The sequence below is a fragment of the Mastigoproctus giganteus genome, chromosome 6 (genome assembly GCF_048544385.1).
Source record: "Mastigoproctus giganteus isolate SK-2022 chromosome 6, ASM4854438v1, whole genome shotgun sequence".
In the NCBI taxonomy this organism is placed as follows: Eukaryota; Metazoa; Arthropoda; class Arachnida; order Uropygi; family Thelyphonidae; genus Mastigoproctus; species Mastigoproctus giganteus.
The window spans coordinates 66,446,914-66,465,245 of record NC_143580.1 but is presented as its reverse complement, the minus strand read 5'-3'; the positions used below and the strand labels follow the sequence as shown (position 1 = coordinate 66,465,245).

Sequence of the window (18,332 nt, the reverse complement as noted above, 5' to 3'; positions counted from 1 at the left end):
TTCATTTAGTTTGTTAGCTACCCGAGCAGGGTCATCAACAGTTGACCCATCGATCTCAAGTGGACCAATCTGATTCATCCCCTTCCTTCTAGAGTTTACATAAGTAAAGAACTCTTTGCTGTTTTTCTTCGCATCCCTTGCCAAGGATCTCTCGTAATCTGCCTTCGCCTGCCTAACCTCCTTTGTAACTTGGTTACAGATCAACTTGTATCTATCATAGGCGTCCGTGTCACGTGTTAATTTGTATGTATCCCATGCATTTTTCTTCTCTGCCATATGCCTCATTAGTTCATCTGACAACCATTTAGGCCTAAACCTTGAACAATATTTCTTAGTTGGTATGTAAAGCCTAGTAGCTTCCACGATAAGTTCTTTGAATGCTTCCCATTTTGAATTTGCTGTTGGCAATATCATCAGTTGATGCCACTGTATAGAATTTAAATACTGTCTCAGTCCATTGTAGTCGCCTTTACGAAAGCAATACCCCTTCCCTTTACCCCTAATGGTAGTTACCTCTTTGAGTAACTCCCACTTCAGCACACTGTGATCACTGCCACCAAGTGGTTCATTTATCTGCAGATTCTTAATGCATGAAGAATCACTACTGATAATCAAATCAAGAGTATTACTCCCTCTAGTTGCCTCCCGAACATGCTGATGTAGAAAACAATCATCCAATAAATCCACAAAAGCCTTGCTACTGTGTGAGTGACCAGCCCCCAAATTCCAGTCAATATCTGGGAAATTAAAATCCCCCATTATAAGACTCTCTGATTTACTGGCCCACTCTATTTCTCCGAACAGTTTCTTATTATACTCATCAGAGTCATTAGGCCTATAGCACACTCCTACTCTCAATTTTGATCTCCCAATGCTTATGTCACACCAAACTGACTCGACACTGCACTGTCCAGCGATGTCGACTGGCTTCACTTCCTTGGATTTTATGTGTTTTTTAACTAATAGCATAACCCCTCCTCCCTTCCTATCCTGTCTATCCTTTCTGTAGACATTGTACTCCCCAAATTCCAGTTCTGCCCAGTTCTCTATGTGAAATACAGCCCCATATCATGTGAGATGCAGAGTGTTTCACTGTGGAGATGATACAGTTAGGATGAAATTCTTCTCTTCTTTGTCTAGCAGTCTGCTGGCTGTCTGAACCGTGCAAGTCTAATTTTGACTCATCAGAGAAAATACATTTCTAATGATCCTCGGCCAACTAGCACGCTCTTTTGCTCACTTTGGATGTTGGATTTTAATATTTTCCCTCAAAAGTTTTTTTTTTTTTTCCCTTGGGTGATATGCTACTAATTCTGATGAGAAAAGGTATCTACATACTGTAGTAGTACTTGCCTTTACTCCTGTATCCTCTTACCATGCTGTTTCGTGATCTGTCAATGAGGATCTTCTGTTTCATACACAAATGGATAAGAAATCTGTCCTGTGCTGCAGAAGATATTTGTGGATGTCCGCTTCTTTTCTTTCTGTTTATACTGCCAGTTTCGATCATTTTTGTAATAAACATTCTACTGTCACTGATTACAGTGAATCCTTTTAGTGATTTCATGTGTAGGGTGTTGCTCTGCATTCAATGCAGCAGCAGCACTTTTTCTACATGTTGTTAATTGTGAAAACTTAGCCATTGCAATAGCACAGAATACTCGGCTCATGGCTTATGCACTATATTTATACTGCAGCTGGGGTGCTGCAGTGATGTATGGCCCGTGACATCATCCAAGAGAGCTTGCCAGAGATGGATGATGAAATAGGTTAATGCTGTTACAAAATATATAGAATGTTGACAAATTTCACAGAAATTCAGTGAATTTTCCAAGTGATGCAAATTTTTTGAGCACCACTATACTATTGTTTGTACCTAACCTGCTATAGTGTAAAAATATTTAATATACCCTTGAAGGTTTTTATAATTGCAAGCTGTGACATATACCTATAGGATGAAAATTAACGAAAGTCCATTTATCGATAAATGATTGAAAAAAATTTGGATTATCGATAATCGATGAATTTTCTAATTAAATTAGCTTTCTCATTAATAGAAGAAAAACACAAAATTATAAGAACAGATTTTAATGAGCTCATTCCACATTGTGACAGCCATAGTTATTTCAACATTATTTAAACAGATTTTAGTTTTTTATCCTTATTAAGGAAGTAACATTTCAAAAAGCATAAGGCATTAATAGTGGCTGGAGAGAGACTGCATTGAATCTTCGTTATGAAAATTCTCGCTGAAGAAAATGTATGCTCTGCTGCTTCACAGCTTGATGGTCCTTAATGTATCGTACAGTTGATCTAGATTTTTGCTTCTCTTTTTCTTTACTTCTTACATTGTGTGAATTCACTGCCTGCATTGAACATAGAGGACTTACTTAAGGACTCGGAAGTTTTTGATTCCAATTTGCTCATCTCATGATACAGGCATTTTTTGTGATCCTCCTCTTTGTCGTTTTCATTTACATTGCCCTCATCTGGAGTTTCTTCTGCATCACTTATATCCGTAAGAGGTTCAGGAAACTGGAGAAGACATCTTGTTAGTGTCAGAAATTTGTTCATTTATAGCTTTAGGATCATGAAGATATCGCAAAAGGGAAATCGTATTTTGAACTCTTCTTAATTCATACCATTGCTTGAGAGAAAGATGCATTTGACAAGTTATTCCACTATTTTTCTTTGCCAACTTTTTAAGAAGAAGAAGCATCATAGATTTGTCTACTTTCAATAAGTTTGCATCTTCAGAGCACAAAGAAGTTAATACTGTTTCAACTGGCTTTAAAGTGTCACATAGACTCTTGACTGTGGTCCAAACTTTTTCAGAAAATTCTTCAATTTTCTGAAGTTTGTGTGATGCAGGATTTTAGTGTATAAAACCTTTCGCACACATTTCAAGTAAACTGTTCCAGCGAGTTCTGACATCAAGGATTAATTGTAGCTTATTTCCATGTTCTGATTTCACAAATCCTTGGAGAATTTCATTCTTTAAAGGGTAATTTCTAAACGTTTTGCAGACTTTCTGCAATTTCCTGATCAAACCAAAATAATCGTATTTAAGTGCCAACGACTGAATATTGTCTTCTTTGCTGTCTTCATGAGCATCACATTCGTAAGTCTCTTGATCTTCTTCATCAATGACATCTTCCTTATAAAGAACGTCCAATACGGCAAGATGAATGCTGTGCACCAAACATTCTTGGTGTTCTGGGAGTATTTCTTGGACCAATAGCCGACCGGGCTAGCCGAGTGGGTAAAGTACCTGCCCGGCAACCCAAAGGTCGCGGGTTCGATTCCCGCCTCGGGCTTGGATCAAAGTACTGCAAAAACCTTGGGAGGTGCAATATGGCCACAGAAGCCGATGCGCCAACAACTACCAAATCAAAAAAAAAAAAAAAAAAAATCTTGGACCAATTTGACCATGACAGATGCACCCTCAGTTGTAGAAGCTGTGATGTGCTCATTCATGTTGAGTCCGAATTCTTTTAATCTGATATTGACCAACTCCTTCATTTAGTGCTATTTAGTGTTCCTGTGATTAATATCATTCCCAAAGACCAATGCTCATTTTTGTCATGGACATTTATCTTCATAAAGCTTTTATTTTGAAGAGACGTATATTCATCTAGAGCGAGGGAAACTCATTGACTATTTTTAACTTTCTCTTTGAAAAAGTCAGTTATTTTGTTTTTCTTTTCCTCATTAAATGGAATAACCATATTTTTGACTGTATTGAGACAAGTTTGTGGAGGATTATCCTATTCATCCCTTCGTTTTTTTAAACTATTTTGTATAAAGTCACTTTTTACAATACATTTAAAACTGAAGCCATCAGCACTAGCCATTTTGGAGACTTCTTTCATTGAAAATTTAGTTTTGTAGAAGTCAACAGTTTTCTGTCTTTGTTGCCATTTCTGTATCATCACTCAAATCAATATGGTGAACATTCTCTATGTGAAAGGCTAATCCTGTGTTGTAGTTCCAGCACATTTTAATGTTTTATTGCCTATGTTACACTTAGCTTCAACACTACTAGATTTGGCAAAATAGTTCCAAACATTTTGATTTTCTTGGCATTATTAGGCCTATACAAAAAAAAAAAAAAAAGTAATTTAATTATATATTGTGTGAAGAAAACATTTTGAGTGAAAAATAACATGCACCCTAGCCACACTTCACATGTTTCCACATTATGAATAATTAAATTCTTGGCACTTCAGCCAAATCTTACACCTTTGCACTTTGATTAATTACTAATTAGACTAATTTTTACAGAATCAGTAAACTGAGAACATGCCTCTACAAGAATTTCTAAGTAATATTGAAGGGCTGCAGCATTCCTGGCGTGCACTTATAGTGCAGAACTGAAATCGATTAGATAAATGGCAGAAATTTAAACAAAATCATTGAATTGAAATCAATTAGATAAATGATAATAAACCGACCACCTCATAGGGCATAAGTAATGTGAGTAACTGACAGCTAGAGGGCCCGTAGAGTCCAAAACAAAACGTTTTCTATTACTAATAAATCTCATTTGCAAGAGAAAAGTTGTTTATTTAGCATAAACTTAAAAAAATCCGTGACTTGAAATTATCAATAAATTTGCACGATAATTATATGATAGTTGACTTTCATTTATCGATTGTATGCACTACATAAACCATACCTTTTTATATATATATATTGCCACTGGAAAACAGTTTCTCTGATAATTCATTATAGATCAGATAATTCTAATAATGGGATATCACATAAGTATTGCTAGTTTGTGATTAGTGAAAGAATGAAAACACTTGCAAAGAAAGGTGGCTCACCACAGGTATAAATTGCTTGTAAAACAGAATTTAATCATTATTTTTACCATACTACAGCTGCTAGTATGTCAGGTGTGGTGAAAAGTGTTTAAAAACTGTGGCACTAGCAGTTTTTACTACTTTTCAGAAGTAGTACCAAAAAAAATGTAAATACAGGTAATCCTTGTGTATCACAGTAGTTATGTTCCTGTAAAATGTGTTGTGCAAAATCGTGTTATATGAGACCAAGAAAAAGTACAAAAAGGGGGTTACATTCCAAAAGCTAACAAAAATACACCGTTCTAGATTTTGTGTATATTCTACTCTTTAAAAAATCTAATCTGGGTTTGTTTGCTTTTGCTTGATAAATCTTTGTGCATTTCATTGTATGGAACTAAGCAATTTTTAAGCTCACTTTTGAACTTTGGGCTCCTTTCATTCAAGAATCTGCGTTTAAAAAATAAGATTCTAATTGCTCGGCTAACTTTATGCTTTTTAGTCTAAAATTTTGAAGTTTAGAATTTTCATATTCACTATCATCCTTTGAATTGAATTGGTTTTACCCCTGATGTTATTTCCGCCAAATTTACTTCTCCAGCCTCTTTTTCTACCAGTAATTCTTGAGTGTCTTCAGTAATAATATCTTTTTTTTATTTTTTAGAAGCATAAGTGACTAAGGCCACGTTACTCTGTGTATATTGTCTATAAATTGCGTGTGTCCTGAGGTTTTCTGTTTTGATGGACAAAAAATCAGAGTTTCCGGGAGAAAAACCATGCTACCCTCGTCTGAGACTGACTAACTCAGCCACGTTGTGAAAAAGATCCATAAAAATTCCTCCCGTCATTGATGGGATTTGAACTCAGATCTTTTCCACCCGGTGTGGGGAGGAGGGCAGTTCTATCAACTGTGCTACCCACGACGGCTTCAGTAGCCATATCATCAAAACCTTCACCTCCTACAGAAGCAGCAAGTTTTACAATTGCACCGATTCCGTTTTCTGCCAGTTCGACCGTATTTCCTGAATGAACTGACTCTGACCATACATTTTTCCAAGGCGCCTCCGCAGCCAGGTGGGAAGGAGCAGCAGTGCATAGCACACGCTTCTTGATATAGACCGGGGTTCGAGCCTGTCACCACCAAATACAGAGGATGCGGAAAGGTCAGGGAATGACCAACGCATATTCCCGGAGCAATATGGCCTTAGTTGCTAATGCTCCTAAAAACCAAATAACAATAACATTTTTCCACATGCATTTAACATTGACGGTTTTACTTCTTTCAGTGATAAAGCTGATTCTGATACAGTCTACAATTGAAAAATGTTCCCATGCCTCCATTACTTCAGTAGATTCAGAATCAATTTTTTCCACAATCTGATGTAATGAGTTTTAAAGGTGGATATAATATCTAATGGCTGAATGAAATAAGTTGTATTAACCTAGTACAACTGTGGTGGTAGGAACATAACTTTAATGTTTGGATGACTTAAATCTTTTGGATGGCCTGGTGTGCTATCCAATAGTAATAAAACTTTGAAATCTAGATTTTTCCACAAGTTCAATAGCATATAACGTAACACAGGGATTTCCCAACAAAATAAATACAGGAATTTCTCAATAATTTTTTTTTACCTGCAAGTCAACAGTGGGGATTCAAAAAGAGTGGAAATGTTGAAAAATTACGTCCAAAGTAATAGCATGGTTTTCCCTTCACAAAAGCACAAAAATATCGTTATGTGAGGTTTACTGAAATTCTCTCTCCGTGTTATATAAGTACTGTGCTGTGTGAGGATTGTCGCAATTTATCAATCGTGTTAGAGCAAAACGGTGTTGTAGAAGTACCATGTGTGTGTTATACAGGGGTTGTCTGTATACTTCTAGGATGTTGTTTATGATAAATTTTACTGTTATTGAATTTTAAATAGTTTGTCATAGTCTTCTTTATTACTCATCTTTTATTTGGCAGAGTCTCGAAACAGTTATCTGCAGACTTCTGAATACGCAAGGTAGTGACCTATTATATTGATAATTGCAATATAAAAAATAAACAGTTAAAAACAAAAAGTTTTGAAAATAAACAGAAGTATAATTCTCAAGAGAATGAGGAAAGACATTACAATTAAAATGAATGATAAGGCTGAAACGCACAAACACAAAAAATGTTTCATTTTGAAAAGGCCCTGGCTGCCAGGCATTATAGTGATCAAGCTATTCTCTGAGCAATTTATAGTGTTTTCTCAAATCTACAGGTCCTGTTCTTTTAAAAGTTTTTCTTATGTTTTCATTAATTAATATAAAATTTAGTCTTAAAAATTATAAGTTTCAGAAAGGAAAACCACCTTTGGAGCCATCGAGCTCAAGATCTGAGACAAATACCGCAGGCCCTCGTTATAATGCGGTTCGCTTTACGCTGATTCGCTATAACGCTGTTCTTATACAGGGTGTCTCAAAAATATTGGTACAAACATTTAGGGGAGGTAGGTAACATCTAAAGGAATGTAAATCGCATAGGAACCCATAACCGGAAATGTCACAGGAAAGTAGTAACAGAAACACAAGAAGCAGAAATGACACAAGACAGTAATTAGTGGCAAACATTTATTTGACATAATATTAACAATGGAGTATGAGATGGACGCATTTCTTGATGTTACAACAGATGCTCGAAGGTTCCATCATGAGATGCGATGCATGCGTGACACTGCAGCATGGATTGGCGGACATGGTCGAACACACCTGGAGTTTTTTTGACAGTAGCAGCAGCGCATACGAGTCTCGCCACGAGATCCATTTCCGTCTCCACAGGCGATTCATACACGATAGATTTGAGGGACCCCCACAGAAAGAAATCAAGGCTGGATAAATCAGGTGAGCGTGTGGGGGGCCAGACAACGGGGCCAATCCATCAACGCCCAAAACGCTTGTTCGAATGGTCACAAACACACCTTCTATAATGGGCAGGCGTCCCGTCATGTTGAAACCAAATGCTGCGTCTCACATTTGCTGGAACATCGTCAAGTAACCCTGGTAGAACTTGTTCAAGAAAGATCCGATATTTAGCAGAGTTCATGCGGGATGGTAACAGGTATGGGCCGACTAAGGTCACCAACCATATCTGCCCACACATTTATTGCGAAGCAATGTTGTGCCGCATGGGGGCGCACACCGTGTGGGCCCTCTGCTAATCCATACACTAAGTGCATGTCTGCCAGCTCACAGTTCGTATATCGATGCATGCTCTTTGTGCAGCGACTAATGCTTGAATGAGTAAACCAGAAATTTTCCCTCTCTTGAACTGATGAACAGCGCCGTGTACCGACTTACGGTGACATTTCCAGTTATGGGTTACTATGCAATTCACATTCCTTTAGATGTTACCTACCTCCCCTAAATGTTTGTACCAATACTTTTGAGACACTCTGTATTATAACCCGTATCTGACTATAACGCTGTCACAAATCACTATAATGCTCTTTTTCAGATTGCATTTTTGGCATATTTAATGAAATCGTTTCATTTGATGGTCGATAGCTTGAAAATGAATAGCAAAACAGCATTAAAACGTTTCCCATGCCGACTTGAGAAATTTTCCCATGCTCAGTGAAGTTTTCTCACACGCTAATTTAATTGCAGTACAGTGACTTGTTACGTATTCTGAGATCAATATTTTAAAAAATGATCAAGTATATTGCTTGTAATATTTGCGTTATATGCATTTATCTGAAGTCTAGCCATCACTCAGTACAGTATTAGACATTGTGTTTAACAGACAGCTTACTCGAAGATTGTATCATAATTAATGCAACCAACACAGTTACATTTTCGAAGAGTTAATAATGGCGGATGAGAATTAAAAAGCAACGTCTGGATGCAGTATGAAAACTACAAATGTAAGAAAAAGACTGAATTTGAAAATTAAATTAGATGTTTTGAAGCAAACCAATTCCTGTCAACGATAAGCAGATGTGTGCCATAATTTATGGCTGGCAAGTTTAACTGGAAGAGCAATTATAAAAAGTAAAGAATTAATTTAGCAGTGGGAAAGACAGCTGTTCCACTGCAAGCAACTAGGGCTAGGCTGGCTATTAGGATTGAAATGGAGAGACTTTAACTAATTTTATTGAATATAATATCCATTGCAGAATTCAGTTAAGTTAAATATTATAGAGAGAGAGAGATATTAGTGTATGATGATCTGAAGAAAACTCACCTAAAAAAAAAATGTGGAATCATTTAAAACTAGTAAGGGCTGGTTGAATAGATTTAAAATCCAGGGAGAAGCTGCAAGTGCAGATTAAGGAGCTGAAACTTTCAAAAAAGAACTTGTTAAAATTATTGAAGAGGAGTATTATGTGTTATACTTCTCAACAAGTTTTTAACATAGATGAAGCAGGACTTTTTTGGAAATGAATGCGTAAAAGAAGTTTCATATTGAAAGAAGAAAAAAACATGCCGGGTTTCAAAGCAGCAAAGGATCGGTTGGCTTTATTGTTGATGGTAACGCTGTAGGGGGAGTTTAAAATTAAAACCCCTTTCAGTTTACCAGGAAGAGGGCCAAAGTACAACCCAAAATCGTCACATTTTTCATGATTAAATTCTTCGTGAAATTCTTCACATTTGTCATGATGAAATTCATGATTAAATTAAAATCAATTTAGATCAATTAAATTCTTGATTTTAATTGGAATTTTAAGTTTAATTTTGATACTTATGATATTTAATACATTTGATATTTAATTTTGATAATTATGTGGTAAGAATTTACCACATAATTATATAAGTATATAATGCAGAATATTTTATATTTAAAAATATTTGAATATTAAATATTTTGACCAACATTTGTGCATCTTTTCACTACTGTTTATTATTGATTAGGAACCGACCGATTGTTGATGTGGTCGGATCCTATGGAACCGACCACAACTCACAAATACATATGTTACCTTATGGGGATGCGGCACTCGCTTAGCGCGGATTCATTTAGTGCTCTGTTTTTCCGGAACGAATTATCAGCGTTAAGTGGGGGTCACCTGTAATACCAAAAATTACTTTTCTCAATCCAAGAGGTTGAAAACAACCCCTCAAGCAGATAGCAGCATTCTTTCTCATTTTGCACTCTTATCAGAACAGCCTCTGAGTATAAATTATCTCCCTTATGCAGAAAAGCATAGAGTGCTGCAGGTTCACCGAAATCAGTAAGGTGACTCCAGTCTGGCAATCTTGTAGAAACTACTAAATCCCAACCCAATAAAAGTTAGTCCCTATGCCACCCTAACCTCCTCAAAGGGACTAATAACAGGATGGACTCATTATCTATATCACAGGAGGAAATTGTCCAAGAAGTATGTAAACAAAGAGTCATCCAAGCAAGGAGAATCATGACTCAAGGAGACGGTAGTCTTGTTCTAGCAAGGAACATTATCCTCACTTTTAGCTCTCCCAGCTTACTAACATCTGTCAAAGCGAGCTATCTCCATTGCCTTACATCCCAAACAATATCAGGTGCTACAAGTGTCAAAAATATGGCTACTCAAACTGAATATTGGAGTGAGGCAGTATCTCCTAATTGTGGATCAAAGGAGCACAATCAATCTGATTGCACCATTACCACTCATTGTCCTCATTGTAACAGTAACCACCTAGCATTCTCCAAAGCATGTGATGAACTATGGAAGCAGGGGGGGGGGAATCCAGAAATATAAAGCGCAGACAGTCACATACTCAGAGGTGAAGACTAATAACACTGAACAACAAATTTTGGGGCATATCTTGTTATGGGCATGAAAAGTTATCTTTACAGATTTTGGGGTGCTAAACACAGAAAAATAGTGCTTAAAATGGCAGATTGGCACTTGTTTTTGAAAAAAGTAGTTTTTTATATTTATACCATGTATTTTTTATTTATATGTCATTAAGATGTAGCTACAAGCATACCTGTATCATACACGGGGCATTTTTGCCTTTCGCTTGTATTCAGCATCAGGAGCATCCCTCTTCACCATCCAATAATAATTGGGTAACACAGCGGCTCTCCATTTGCTTTTGTATCTTTGTTCCATCAATGCAATATGTTGATGGAAGTGCTCACTGTATTCATTGCGATGGCATTGCATTTTGGGGCGCTTCCATAGCCAGGTGGGCAGGAGCAGCAGTGCGCAGCACACGCTTCTTGATTAGACCGGGGTTCGAGCCCATGACCACCGCATATCCCCGGAGCAATATGGCCTTGGTTGCTAATGCTCCTAAAAAAAAAAAAAAAACAAACAAACAACAACCGCAGTTTGGCGGGAAGAAATCCAGGTGTGAGTGCAAGAAATGTATCTTCAATGTGGGAAGGAGCAGCAGTGCATAGCACACTCTTCTTGATTACACCGGGGTTCGAGCCCGTCACCACCAAATACGGAGGATGCGCAAAGGTCAGGGAATGACCACCGCATATTCCCGGAGCAATATGGCCTTAGTTGCTAATGCTCCTAAAAACCAAATAACAACAACATCGAATGTTCGTTCAGCAGGCTCATCTTCTTGTTTAGACTCGCTATCAGTCATATTTTGATCTTCATTGCAAATATCTTCAAGACTCTGCAATTCACATGCATTAACATTGTCTACATTAACATAATCATAAAAATTACTGTAAATCCCAAACTACTCTAGGAAATCCCATTTGTCAAAAATAGGGCTTACAATACTGAGATTCTGGGATGCTGGTCATTTTTTTTCTGGTATCGATACAACAATTCTGGTTTTTCGGTACTAATTTATAAAATAATTATCCATGATTTATTCACATAAAGGTTATAAAATCTACACCAATAAATCATTAATACTGCTGAATTTGCAAATGAGGGATTGTTATGCACAGTACAAATGCAACGGAAACCTGAAAACATCATGAAACTGTAAGACATAAAATCTTACAAATATATTTCTCTTAGTAAGTATAGTGTGTGTGGAAGTAAAGCGCTTAAGGAATAACAAAAACATCATTACGGAAATATTTCCATTAGTGGCAGTAGGCCTGGTAGTGCAATTAAGGAATATGGTGAATAATGGTATGGCAGGTGTGGAAAGGTTAAAATTAAAAGCTTCTGAACAATAGTTTAATCCCTCTATTACACTACTACTTGAGGATGCGACACTTAGTGCATTTTGGGAAAGGGTGTCGGTATGGAGCAGTTCAAAGGTATTGTGAACAGGTGATCTTGAGGTAAAAGATGAAACTGTTTCGTTGTGTGGGAAAAATATTCTGTTTTTTCCACCAAAGGAAGAAGAACGAGTTTAAAGAATAACAACGTGATTGAGTCAGGTTTAAATTACCTTTTTATACGCAAGCTTATGTGCAAACCCCAGAGGGGTTTGCACATAAGTGCGCAGCTTTGTTTATGTGTATCAAGCATGCCTCCTCATTTTGTAATTGTGCTTTATTCCCTAAAAATGAGTGAAATACTTAAAAGGTGTGAAAAGGAAGCATCCTGGTGAAGACACTACAGATTCAGAGAGAAAAAGGAAAGCAATATCAATAAACAGAAGCGGACTGGGTCAAAAATTCTTACCCGGGAAAATTTCTAGTGGCCTCATACTATGGTTTATGGCCAAAATCACACCGCCCTCCGGCCCACTGGGGTTTCCCCAGTAAGGCTTATGGCCAGTCCGCCTCTGTCGATAGAGAAAAAAAATATGAAATTGTGAAACGCTTTGAGCGAAATGAAAGACCATGTGATATTGCACATGCTACAGGCCTAAATGAGGCAACGCCGAGAATTACAAAGAATGCAGAGAAAATAAAAACAACTTTCATAGTAGGAACAACTCAAAGTAATTAAAATCCATTAGATTAAGACACAAAGAAGTGGAAGAGATGGAATGGGCCGTCATCTATTTGGATAGAAAATCAAACAAAAAAACAAATTTGCTTACGATAGAAGCAAAAGCATTAGCAATATTTTATTACGTAATAGTCATAATACGATTATTTATTGTGTTTGGTAATGTTTTGGTTGCAAATGTGTGTTCAATCTTTGGAGGTCGGCACCTAACCCTGTTTTTCCCCATAGGGCCTGTTGTTTATATTGCACAATTTTGCATTGCATGAGAGTTTCTAGGAACACAACTATCGTGCTATACGAGGACGACTGTACTTGTATTTAATATAAAATGTGTATGTTTTTAGTAAAATTTAATTTCTAGTGCAGTGTTGTCTTTATGAAAACCTCCTGCTTTTCCAAATGTTTCCATCATGGTTACAGCTTGATCTCTAGATTTGAAGGTTAAGAGCTGGCTGCTATGTTTACATATAGAGTAATACCACAAAACTGGATGAACATATAATAGTGCAGTGTTAATGCAATTTTTGATTGACTATTTCATAATTAATTTTGATTAATTTTGACTTGGGTTAATTAATGGTAGAAAGTTATCATACTGACATCTGGATTTTTAATGTACAGGTGACCCCCGCTTAACGCTGATCATTTGTTCCGGAAAAACAGAGCGCTAAGTGAATCCGCGCTAAGCGAGCGCCGCTTTCCCATAAGGTAACATATGTATTTATGAGCTGCGGTCGGTGCCATAGGATATTTCCTAATAAATAATAAACAGTAATGAAAAGATGCACAAATGTCAGTCAAAATATTTAATATTCAAATATTTGCACATATAAAATATTCTGCATTGCATACGTATAATTATGTGGTAACTACTTGCGTATCAAAAGTAAATTTAAAATTCCATTTAAAATAATGAATTTAATTTAATTGATGAATTTAATCATGACAAATGTGTGGATTTTGAGTTGAACTTTGGCCCTCTTCCAAATAAAGTAGAAGGGGTATTAATTTTAAATCCCCCGCAGCGTTACAACCAACAATAAAGTCAACCGATCCTTCGCCGCTTTGAAACCTGGCATGTTTTTTTCTTCTTTCAATATGAAACTTCTTTTAGGCATTCGTTTCCACAAAAGTCCTGCTTCAGCTATGTTAAAAACTTGTTGAGAAGTATAACACATAATACCCCTCTTCAACAATTTTAACAAGTTCTTTTTTGAAAGTTTCGGCTCCTTGATCTGCACTTGTGGCTTCTCCCTGGATTTTAAATCTATTCAACCAGCCCTTACCAGTTTTAAATGGTTCCACATTTTTTTTTTTTTTTTTTTTTTTAGGCGAGTTTTCTTCAGATCATCATATTGGCTAATCTCTTTCTCTCTCTCTCTTTTTTTAATATTTAACTTAACTGAATTCTGAATTGGAATATTATCTTCAATAAAATTAAAGTCTTTCCATTTCAATCCTAATAGCCGGCCTAGTCCTAGTTGCTTGCAGTGGAACAGCTATCTTTCCCGCTGCAAAAATTAATTCTTTATTTTTTTATAATTGTTCTTACAGTTAAAGTTGCAAGTCCTAAATTATGGCACACATCCGTTTGTCGTTGACCGGAATCGATTCGCTTCAAAACGTCTAATTTAATTTTCAAATTCAGTCTTTTTCTTACATTTATAGTCTTCGTACTGCACCCACACGTTGTTGCATTTTCATTCCTATCAGTCATTATTAGCTCTTCGAAAATGTAACTGCGTTGGTTGAATTAATTACGATACAATGTTCAAGTAAACTTTCCGTTACGCACGATGTCTAATACTCTACTGAGTGATGACTAGACTTTGGATAAATGCATATAACGCAAATATTACAAGCAATATACTTGATCATTTTTTAAAATGTTGATCTCGGAACTACGTAACAAGTCACTGTACTGAAACTAAATTATCGTGCGAGAAAATTTCACTGAGTGTGGGAAAATTTCTCAAGTCAGCGTGGGAAACGTTTTAATGCTGTTTTGCTATTCATTTTCAAGCTATGACTCCATCAAATGAAACGATTTCGTTAAATATGCCAAAAATGCAATCTGTAAAAGAGCGTTATAGTGATCTGTGACAGCGTTATAGTCAGATACGGGTTATAATATAAGAACAGCGTTATAGCGAATCAGCGTAAAGCGAACCGCGTTATAACGGGGGCCTGCTGTATTTGATTAACAGTACAGGTAGCTCTTGATTTACGTCAGGGTTAGGTTCCTGGAGGGGGGGGTGGAATAATAAACTTTGATTGGGAAAAATATGGGTGCAAGTGCAATGAGAAATGCATTCCGTGGTATGTTGCAAGTAGCAATGTTGTGATTTGCATTTGCTGTTCAGCAAATGCAAATGGTTACCAGCAAGTAATTTTTAGTATTCTTAGCCAAAATTCAAAACCAGTTGGTTTCTAAAAATTCGCCAAATGAACAGAATTTATAAGAAAATCTTATAAAATACATACCCAAAACGTCTCCTTTTACATCTTTGGCATTTATGCTTAGTCATTCTCAGAAAAATTGAGATATGCTTCGGTAGAATTTTCTTGTTCGCTATATGTAAACCTGCTTTTCCTACACGATTAACCATTCTGTACACTATAAAATATTTAAGGGCAAAGGCCTCATACTATGAGCTAGAATGAATAACATATAGGTAAGTGCAAAAGCATCATTTTAACGTAGCTATCTACCAAAGTAATTAAATTGGCATTGTTTTATTTATATCTCATATTGTGAATGCCTTCATAATGAGTTTCCATGATATTGTACTATCTCGAGTAACAGCAGTCTTCACCAATGGAGAAGACTTCTGTTACTTATTCTAAGCAGATACCACCACCCAGACAGCACTGTTTCAAAGCTTGTTGGCTTCTCCTTGGTGGGTGGGCAGGTACCCTGGTGTTGCAATAGTGAAAACTCAGTTATGAAGTATAGCTTCACAATATGAGAGATGCTTGATGGTGTGCAGTGATATAGACTATAAAATATTTAAGGGCAAAGGTCTCATGCTACGAGGTAGAATGACTAATATATAGGTAAGTGCAAAAGCATCATTTTAACGTAGCCGTCTACCAAAGTAGTTAAATTAATTAAATTGGCATCGTTATAATTACAACACTAATAATTCCCACCCACCAAGGAGAAGCCAGCAAGCTTTGAAACGGTGCCGTCTGGGTGGTGGTATCCGCTGAGAATAAGTAAGAGCAGTCTTCTCCATTGAAGTGTTACTTATTCGAGGTAGTACAATACTATGGCAACTCTGGAATTTTTCTAGCAGGGATAAGGAGGTGATTATCCCCTTGTATAAGGCAATGGTCAGGCCACACCTTGAGTACTGTATACAGGTTTGGAGGCCTCATTTTAAGAACGATGTAAAGCTGTTGGAACGAGTACAGAGAAGGGCAACAAGATTAGTGAATGGAACAAAGGGTTGCTCTTACGAAGAAAGGCTTAAGTTTTGCAAATTACAGTGTCTGGAGACTAGGCGCCTGCGAGGTGATCTGATTGAGGTGTATAAAGCCTTGAATGGTTTGAGCATGCTCAGTGCTGATGGGGTTCTTCCTCTTGCTCAGAATAATCACCTGAGAGGGCATAAATTCAATTCAAGAAAAGACAGATGTAGGATAGATGTGTGGAAGTTTGCCTTGAGCCAGCGGGTAGTTGGTTGGTGGAACAGACTTCCGTCCTTTGTTGTGGAAGTTGATAACCTAAATAAATTTAAGGCTGAGCTGGACAGGTATTTGAATGAACGGAGGGGTGAAATGAGAGTGTCTTTTTTTTTTTTTTTTTTTTTTTTTTTTTTTGGCTGATGCTGCATAAGTTTGCTTTCTTGCATCATATGCCTCTGCTAATGCCAAACTCATTGTGAAGGCATTCACAATATGAGATATAACTAAAACGATGCCAATTTAATTAATTAATTTAACTACTTTGGTAGATGGCTACGTTAAAATGATGCTTTTTGCACTTATATGTTAGCCGTTCTATACACATAAATGCTGAATGTGCACTCTAAATGGACCCAGAAATCAGTGCAAAAAAAATGCATTTTCTGTGTATTTTGAATTGCATTTTATTCTGAAATTTATTTATACAGCAGTAAACATAATGTCTTAATGTATTATTTATTGATTTTTAATGATAATTCCTAGTCTTTTAATTGGATGCACATGCTCAGTAATAAATGAAAATTTAAAATAATGCTGATCAGCTTAATTAGTTTAATCATATCAAAATTTCATGTCATAATATATAAAATATAATATTTAAAAATATACATTAAAAAGGTGGAATCTTACAAAGCTTCAACTAATAATGTTGTTAAAAAATAAATTGTTTTAAATATTTGGATATGCTCTACAGTTGGATGCCCTATATTTTTATTTAGGTTTTCATTGTATACTAAAATAAATTTTACACAAAAATGTCTTGCAACCCAGTAATCTGCCCCATCACTTTCACGAACATCTTCAGGAATATAACCTCATGTGAGATTTTGATTTGATTTGATTTTTAATGGCGCATTGGTAGCTAAGGCCATAATGCGCCAAGTCAGCCTCTTGTGAGAAGTTTTCAAGTTGTTTTTCTGTAGTATATTGACTCTTCCATATAATTTAGATTATATTTTGGGGGAAAATACCCTACATATCACTTATTGTACTACACTTACTTTATTTTTATTTTATGTTTTTTTTTTTTTTTTTTTGCAGACTTTATATGACAGGACAAAGTACTGCACCCAAGCTCGCTAACTCTCCAAGTCCTGACCTTGGCAGTAACCCAAAACCTGGGTCAAATGTCCCCATTACTGCCAAGGACACACACTGAGGTTTAAGAATATCCTGGCTCAGGAGTGGATCGGCTAGACTGATAGATGGCCGCCACTGCCGGGCTCGGTTTAATTTTACAAACCAATTTTATGATCACATATGAAGACAACAATGCCATCTTGAGGCTATACTTGATTATCACAAAAATGTGTAGTTTAAGCTCTACTGCTCTTAAAATAATCTTTCAAAGAATAACTGATATTGCAGACTTATGCAGAAAATTATTTATCTAATATGTATTGTTTTCCTCTTTCTGGGTATAAAATAGCAGAAATTAAGCTACTTTAGTAATTGAAAAGGATAAGATGATTTTTGAAGAGTGTTGATTCTCTGTTGCAAATAACTTGCATTTCCCATATATTTTTTTCATAAACATAATGCATAAAACTTTAATGCCTGTTACTGCAGATCATTAATTTTTGCCTCTAAATAGTCACACGTCTTTTTGCAAAAAATTAGTTTTTTTTTTTTTCTTTAAGCATTTTAAAGGATTATATAGGGATATGTAATGCCTTTTTATATATATATATAAATAATGTAATTTTGGTGGTACAGTATAGTTTAATATTAAGCTGTTTTAGACGGAGTTCTTGTTAGGAATTATTTATATATATATACATATACATATATTTTTTGTATCCTTTTTTCTTTTTGTATGATTCTTCATTAAAGAATGATGCAGCCATTGTTACCAGGTTGCTCTTTTTCTTATTTTGTACATTGTATATGTAGTATTTGATGTTTATATATACATATGAACACCAAATATATTCTTCTTTATAAGCATTTAGTCAATTTTCAGACAAAAGTTGGAAGAGATTTCAGAATAGTTTTTCTCATATTG

At 36.0% G+C, this 18,332-nt stretch overlaps 1 protein-coding gene across 9 annotated transcripts in view; it reads left to right on the top strand.

Moving 5' to 3' along the window:
• stau (double-stranded RNA-binding protein Staufen) overlaps positions 1 to 18,005 on the top strand; it is a 260,623-nt gene extending 242,618 nt beyond the window's left edge. For 2 of the 9 annotated variants that reach the window (XR_016547104.1, XM_090376025.1), the window contains one exon: positions 17,369 to 17,495. Coding sequence is in view for 7 of the 9 variants with exons in the window: in XM_090376020.1 (XP_090232146.1) it covers positions 17,369 to 17,486 (118 nt within the window). In the remaining 2 variants the exon portion in view is untranslated. Of the gene's footprint in view, positions 1 to 17,368 lie in introns of all 9 variants that reach the window. The other 7 variants (XM_090376023.1, XM_090376017.1, XM_090376019.1 and 4 more) reach the window with 5 other exon arrangements.
• Positions 18,006 to 18,332: the final 327 nt, after the last annotated feature.